The 7,606-nt window shown below is 35.4% G+C and overlaps 1 protein-coding gene across 4 annotated transcripts in view; it reads left to right on the top strand.

Moving 5' to 3' along the window:
* The first annotated feature begins 2,125 nt into the window (after positions 1-2,125).
* Positions 2,126-7,606, top strand: part of myo1cb (myosin Ic, paralog b) — a 42,749-nt gene continuing 37,268 nt past the window's right edge. The window contains exons 1-2 of one of the 4 annotated variants that reach the window (XM_052575520.1): positions 2,126-2,348; positions 2,448-2,626. In XM_052575520.1, the coding sequence (XP_052431480.1) occupies positions 2,534-2,626 (93 nt within the window). In that variant the 5' untranslated portion in view covers positions 2,126-2,348; positions 2,448-2,533. Of the gene's footprint in view, positions 2,349-2,447; positions 2,627-6,521; positions 6,907-7,606 lie in introns of those variants that run through there. The other 3 variants (XM_052575519.1, XM_052575523.1, XM_052575522.1) reach the window with 3 other exon arrangements.

Genomic DNA, 7,606 nt, shown 5'->3' with positions numbered 1-7,606 from the left:
TTTAGAGAGTCTTTATTTTCTTTCTTCTTTCTTTTTATTTATTTATTTATTTATTTTTTTTTTATTTTATTTTTTTTTTTTTGGTAACTTGATTCTAAACGGTATCTTTAGTATTTTTCTCAGAAATACTATCCCTTCCTCCAAACTTTTAAATGTTTATAATCCTCTCTAAAGTACAAAAGCCTGATTTAAAAGTTACATAAAATGCAGTTTCAAAATGCATTTGACAGAAAGTGGTTAAACAGGTCTAATAAACCCAAACATTTACATTTAAAGGCCCACATAAAATTAATGCTTTGGAAGTATAAAATACATTTTAAAAGATCTAATTGTAAGGAATCATATGGAAAAACAATTTAAATCAATATTCTCGTTGGATTACACATGCATTATGTATATACTCTGCTCAATACTGTATATAGCAACTCCACTGTTCATTCTGTAAATCATAGCTTCACTTTCTCTGCACTAAATGTATATAAAACACAATATTCTTACATTTCTGGTTAGATGCTAACTGCATTTCATTAGCTCTGTACTTGTACTCTGCATAATGACAATAAAGTTAAACTAATCTAAAAAAATAAATAAAAAAAACTCATAATTTCAGAAATGTGGACGTAACATAACTCGCCCAGCAGGTGGTGCTGTAGCCTATATTGATATCAAGAACAATGCATCCATTCAATAAGATTAAACAGTAATCGTTTAATCTCTGTTGCTTGCAAATGAATTAATAATTTTTTTTATATAAAATAAAAATAGTACAGACCCAAACTAGATATGTTCCCATCGCTCTGCAAATCAAGCAATAACATGGTCCCATTTTGAGAATGGGAAAAGGTACCGTTGTATGAGAAAAATACATTGAGAGAGAGAGTTGTAACTATTCATTTTGTTGTTCACATTTACAGTACAGGTCACAAGAAAAACTACATTTTTTAAGAAGAACGCTGCAGAGACTTGAGAAATACTGCATGTAAAGTTGCAAAAGAATAAGAGTAAGACAGAGGAAATAGGATGCCACTCAAATATGTGATGCTTCCTTTTCCTCTAAAAGAGCCCTGTTGTTGCCTGTAACATTCAAGAGCGCTATTCTTAATGGCCTCTTACATAACTCTTGCGGTACTGTTTACCATGTTAAAACAGCTATAGTTATCCATTATCTTTGCCCTGCCCTTCACCCATTCTCACCTACCACACCTCAAATGATCCCATGATTTCCCTCTCTTACAAACAGGATATCATTACTCCAGTATTCCGAGTCTTGTAGTCTAACCCGACCGCCTGCAGTTCATCTGTTTTTAGTGGAGATCTTTCATTCAGTCTGTCATTTCTCTTTGCTCTTATGCTGACCATCTGTTGTTTTTAGTGATCACAGCACACTATATTCAGGCAAGACAACTAAAGTCATTAAACTGTCATCATAAAAAGTCAGTTTTATGTAACCCACTAAATGCTATACAGACAGAGATCTGTCTTTACCCAAATTTAGATTATACCGTGCTCTGGGATGCCAAGGTCACTCTTTCCTGTTGATGCCCAGAAATCATGAATGTCTCAACTAATGTCACAGGTCAGAGGATGTGTGTCTCTGTCATTTCCCCTCCAACAAGCTATATTTTACAGACTCATTCATTTGCATTCACATTTTCTCGGAATTAAATACTTAAAAGCATTCAAGAACGACAATGTTTTATTTTGTAAACAGATTTATTATTAAGAGAAACTCCCCAGCAAAGATGAACAATCCCCACCCTAACGTTAGCATATGGTTTTAAAAATTAAGAATGAATTAATTCTAAAATCACATATAGATAGATAGATAGATAGATAGATAGATAGATAGATTCAACAAGTAATATAATACAGATAGATTCAACAAGTAATATAATACAGATAAATGTATATGGATATTTGGGCCCATAAAGGAATGCTGAGGTCAGAGTTTTCAGGCTGAAGGTCAGTGGATTATTTACCACCTGTCTGTCAAGCCATTATTTGATACATCCAACACCACATACCCTCTCCTTTGCACCAAAATGATATTTCCTTTAATCTGTCATCATCAAAATGCAAAAGAAAGTTACTCTTTTTTTAGAAGCATGTGGAAGTAACTTGTATCTGATTCAAGCATGTGCAGGGGAAAAAGAGTGGGCTCCTCCGGTGTTTATCCTGGGAATGTCGAGGACAGGATGCTGAAGCCTAGAGGAAGCCCTGACGGCAGACTCTCAGTGCTCAGAGCGTCAGGAATCTTTAATTATAGTGCACATCTGGCTGTGAGACGAGACCTGGACACATTTCACACATCTATAATAGCTTCCACTGACTCTCTATTTGGGCGACAGGTAAATTCTTCTACAGCACTTAACAGCCTGATTTACTTTATCTCTCTTTGTTTGTATCTTGTTGTTTAGGGATACCGTCCCTCTTTCTCCTGTATCCAGCAGAGCAGAAGCACCAGAGAGGGTTGAAGCGCCCCTCACACAGAGCGAGGAAGGACACTCGTACACAGAGACACAAGAGACACGACATGATGGAGCTGAGGATCCAGCTGATACCCACGGGAGAAATCATACTGCCTCCGGGGAAAAATGGAGAGTTTTACTGCCAAAGCTGCACTAAGGTAAGTCCCTTTAGATAAAGCTTCTATTTAATGAATGCATGTGAATGTACGAATAGTCTTCTTTGCTGTATCAGGAAAAGATTCAAAACTCATTTGCATAACTAAATAAAGACAACTGCACCCAGCAATTTCTTAACAAATTACTTTTTGTGATAGCTGTCAGGATAGTTTAGGTTCAACAAAACGTGCCATAGATTTGCATGCCCTAAAACCGAGACTCATTTGAATTTTCCATGGTGTAAGCAAGATCATGCCTGTTTATAATAAAGCAACCATTAGTGACAGTATCATGAATATGTGCAGCGTTGATTATGGTTTAGATTATGATTAAGCTTGCCAGCCTACAGAAGTGTTTTCTGCAATACTTGATTCATCTCAGAACTGTATGATAAATGATAGAAAGCAGTTTGCAGTACATAGATGGCTTTTGATATGGAATATATGGTCAATATATTGTATCTGAGAAGCTTTTATTTGATTTTGAGGAATAGGAATGGATTACTCTTTTAATAATAATACAGTCCAAGGAAATGTGGGTGTACACTAAACTCTGTCTGTGTGCTCTGACAGATGTTTGAATGTTTCTTATGGATGGCATAAATAGTTTGTTTGGCAAAAAGGAAAATAGCTCACACCCCTTTAATTCACAACCTATGCAAGCTTTTTTCTTCGTCTGTTTTCTGTGACTTTTTTTCTGTTTGTAGAACTTTATGGTTCATTTAGTCTAGCGCAGGGGTGGGGAACATTGATCCTGGAAGGCCTGTGTGCCTTTAGACTTTAGCTGGTCTAGTGTAATACTGGAATCTAGCTGATAAGGATCTGTTCTTTGAATATTTTGTTAACCAAAACCTTTTCTAGTTTGTGAACCACTTGAGTTTAGTGTCCATTTATTAGCTGTTGGAATGGAATGCTACTTGGACGAGGAAATGACACAGAAAATTCCGGAAAAGCATACTTTTCCTGATTTTCTGGCAAGGTCATGTCACCCTTTCTGGGTGTGTTTGAGTTTGAGATGGAAAAAGAGAGGGAGGTGCATTAATAAGAAAGAAAAACGCTGTACTATTATTAATGAACTGATAAAGGCTGGAACAATAACTTTAATGCCCATTTCCACTCGACCGGTGACGGGAGACATGAACACACCCTTCAGTACAGCCTGTCTGTCCAACATTGCCTTGTCAACAGGATACAACCTTTCCCCTCCATTCAGCCAGTGCTTAATGTGGCCCTAAAGGTTTGGGGTTTGGTGGTCTGAATGAGCACAAAGGCAGAATCGATCACTTCACCCTCTGGCTACTGCATGACACTGCATTTCACATGGGTAATCTGGGGGGAGGTCACCTTGACGGGGGGATTTTGTTTCAGCAGTGTTTATTGATACAGTGAAATATTTAATATAAATATGTATGCATTTAGCAGACGATTTTATCCAAAGTGACTTACAGAGCATTCAGGCTAAAATTTTTTACCTAACATTTGTTCCCTGGGAATCGAACCCACAGCCTTGTGCTGTTAACACAATGCTCTACCACTTGAGCCACAGGAACACTTAATATGAACAACATAAATATGAACATTGATCAACATGCGTACTACACATTTGGCACAAATATGGCAAACAGAAGCTTAACTTTATTGTAACCATATTTGATTAGATCCTTGTATACTGACCAATGTTTATATATGAAAAAAGCCTCAAATAAATCTGTTATAAAGCGCATGTATTTCACTCCACTCCATCTTCATTTGCATTATATCTTTATAAACATTTTGTTTTGAACAGTAATCTACCATTTATCATGTACACATATACTGTAGTCAACTAAAACTTGTCTAAACAAAAACAAGACAAGGTTGACTAAATATGACAATTTGACAGGACTAAGACTAAATTAAAAAAGTGTGACAAAATGAACACTACTTTGGAAAAAAGTTTTCCACGTTTAAAATAATAACTTTTTCTTAAGAAACAAATCAGCATATTACAAAGATTTCTTGTAAGTACATGAACATTGACAAGTTTCACCCAGTTGGTAGAAATCAAAGCAGTGTGCATCTCCCTTATGAAAGGAAAATATATTTACCAATATATTTCTTAAAATATATTGTGATATATTGTAATATATTATTTTCCCTTTTTATTTTCTAATATATTGTATATTTGAATACATTTAATAATATATTGATGATACATATATTATATAATATATTGCAAATTATACAAATGATTGCTGCTTTCAATATATTGCAATATATTGGAAAAAAAATTAAATCCCATATATAAGAATATATATATATATTTTCCAATATACTGCAATATATTTTTGTTTCGTAAGGGCTAACACAAGCTGATCAAACTCACTAAGATAAGTTTACTCACTAAGTTACTAAACTCACTAACTCATTTAAACATGGCTTTCCATTTACAGGGCATACATTTTCCAGTGTGTGTGGACTGAAAAAAAGAAAAAGATGCTCATAATGAATGGATTTGATTCTGAGTCACATTGGCATTATACATTTTGGTCCAGTCAAATGAAATCTGAAAGAATAGTTGAGTTGACCATGACTAAAATCTTTGTTTAAGAGTTTAAACTTGTAAAGTTTACTGATTAATTTGCTTGTCGGTGCATCATATTAAGGGCCATACTAAGGGGACAGTGTCAGTAACGATAGTGACATGACCTTCAGCCAAGTATGGTGACCCATACTCAGAATTCGTGCTCTGCATTTAACCCATCCAAAGTGCACACATGCAGCAGTGAACACACACATACACACACGGAGCAGTGGGCAGCCATTTATGCTGCAGCACCCGGTGAGCAGTTGGGGGTTCGTTCCTTGCTCAATGGCACCTCAGTCATGGTATTGCCGGCCTGAGACTCAAACCCACAACCCTAGGGTTAGGAGTCAAACTCTCTAACCACTACAGATATTTAAATTTTTTTTGTAAATAACATCAATAATAAATAAATAGCTAAATAAATAAAATTAGCTAAATTTCAGTTAATTGTTTTATTACTCTCAATCATTAAAATGCATTAAGTAAAATTAAAATTATTAAGTATATGACTCAACCTATTAATAGTGATTATTTCAATTGTTTAGCCATCTTGAAAAGTGCATTAATACATTATTGAAGATGCATTCATATGGCATGTTATTATAGGCCATACAGTATGTAACGCCTGCTTCTTAATCTCTCCAGATTATTATAGTGAATTAAAACTAAAACTATTAAAAATCATTTATTGAAGTAAAAAAAAAAAAAAAAAAATAGAATAAAAATAAATAGTTGCCAAACCTGCATTTTTCGTTTTCATTTAGTTTAGCTAGATGTAGCCTAAAATAACTAAAACTAAATCTGAATAAAAAAATGGAGAAAAAATATATAATATCATATAAAATATAGACATGAAAAAAGAAGAAGAAAAAATAAATGAAATGGGCCCTGGTGTAGTTATAGTTTCTTTGTAGTGTAATTTTAGTATAATTTAGATACTAAGGGGCAGCCTCCTTGTAATACAGCATTTGACAATTGACAATAGAGGGCGATATAACGCTAGTGCACCGTCGAGTAACGCCTCACTACCTTATCTAAATGCCACATGTAAGCAAATTTGTCACAATAGTTATTTTAATATAAAGTCACATATAGAACGAGTATATTCGTTCTGAATGACCACGTATGCTTACTTATGTGAGGAAAGTAAGCAGTGCTGTTGTTTCTGCTTTTAAATAAAACAAATCATCTAATAAATGAAATAGACTTTTTAATCAAAATGCACTCTACATGTTCATTAAACGGTTTTGATTTTATTATAATGAAGTGAAAGTTCAGGATATACATGTGATTTTATTAGTCGTGGTGGGATTGCAAGGGAACTTCCTGGTACAGTCACAGTGCTCTTGAGAGAGAGAGGGCGGGTGCCGGCTGCTAACACCCGCTTCAAACCATTACTGAGTACGTGTTCTGTGGCACAGTACTCACATTAAAATAGAGCATTACTATCTGTTTTTAAACACATTAATTTTCTCCAGCAGTCGTTTTTACTACATCTGCTTAAGTGACCCAGACAGCTGTAAAAGCGACCTTTCAGTGTCCAACTGAGGTAAAGATCTCGTCGGTGGGATTCAGACAGGAGAGAAAGGGCCAGATTACAGCTCAAGTTTGAGAACAAGTTTCCCATCACTGCTGGGGTTCTCTTACCCAATTATAACACTGAGCGACCGGTACTTTTGGACGTTGCGGGATTTGAAGTTGGCGTGCTTTAATCAAGGTGAGTGATCGACACGCCATTCATTTCAGTTAGAATCATAGCACCAAGTCAGTTTACGCTTCGTGACACATGAGTTTTAAATTCACACGTGCGTTTTTGAAGATATTGTTTCTTTAAGATTGGTTTCGTGCGTATTTGAGATGCCCGGTTGATAACGACTCGGATCTTCTCAAAGAATTTGTTGAACCACAAAACCGGACTGAACGATTCCTTCGAGAATCAGACCGCTCTCTCTCAGATAAGCATTGAATTGATGTTGAGAGCATTTAAATCGAGTGATAAACGATGGGTGTATAGCTAACATGAAATTAAATCACAATAAATAATCACTTTGAAGCGTTTTTTGTAACAAACTGTTGTAAAGAACTGATTCGCGGAAAAAAAGTCAGACTTTCCACACTTTTTGCTCATAGGTTAGTGAGTTCCCTAGAAAGACAGCATTTTTGGGCGTCGTAGGCGTGTGGTAGCTCACTAGGGTTTAATGCACACACAGCAATTGTCATGTGTTTATATGACCACATTGATCTCACCTGTTATTTTACTCCATGTTATTTATGAAAATACTACCCTGACCAGTTTAGGTTTTGATTCAAATGCATGAGGGTTGTACAAACAAACCCCTATCTGCAAAGCTTAAAAGTGCAAAACTGTGGACATGCATTCAGATTCATTTGTTAGGGAGTGATTCAGGCGGCCTTAT

This window comes from Carassius gibelio, chromosome B15, assembly GCF_023724105.1.
Source record: "Carassius gibelio isolate Cgi1373 ecotype wild population from Czech Republic chromosome B15, carGib1.2-hapl.c, whole genome shotgun sequence".
In the NCBI taxonomy this organism is placed as follows: Eukaryota; Metazoa; Chordata; class Actinopteri; order Cypriniformes; family Cyprinidae; genus Carassius; species Carassius gibelio.
Note: the sequence above shows the minus strand (reverse complement) of the source record. Positions and strands in the feature narration are given on the sequence as shown.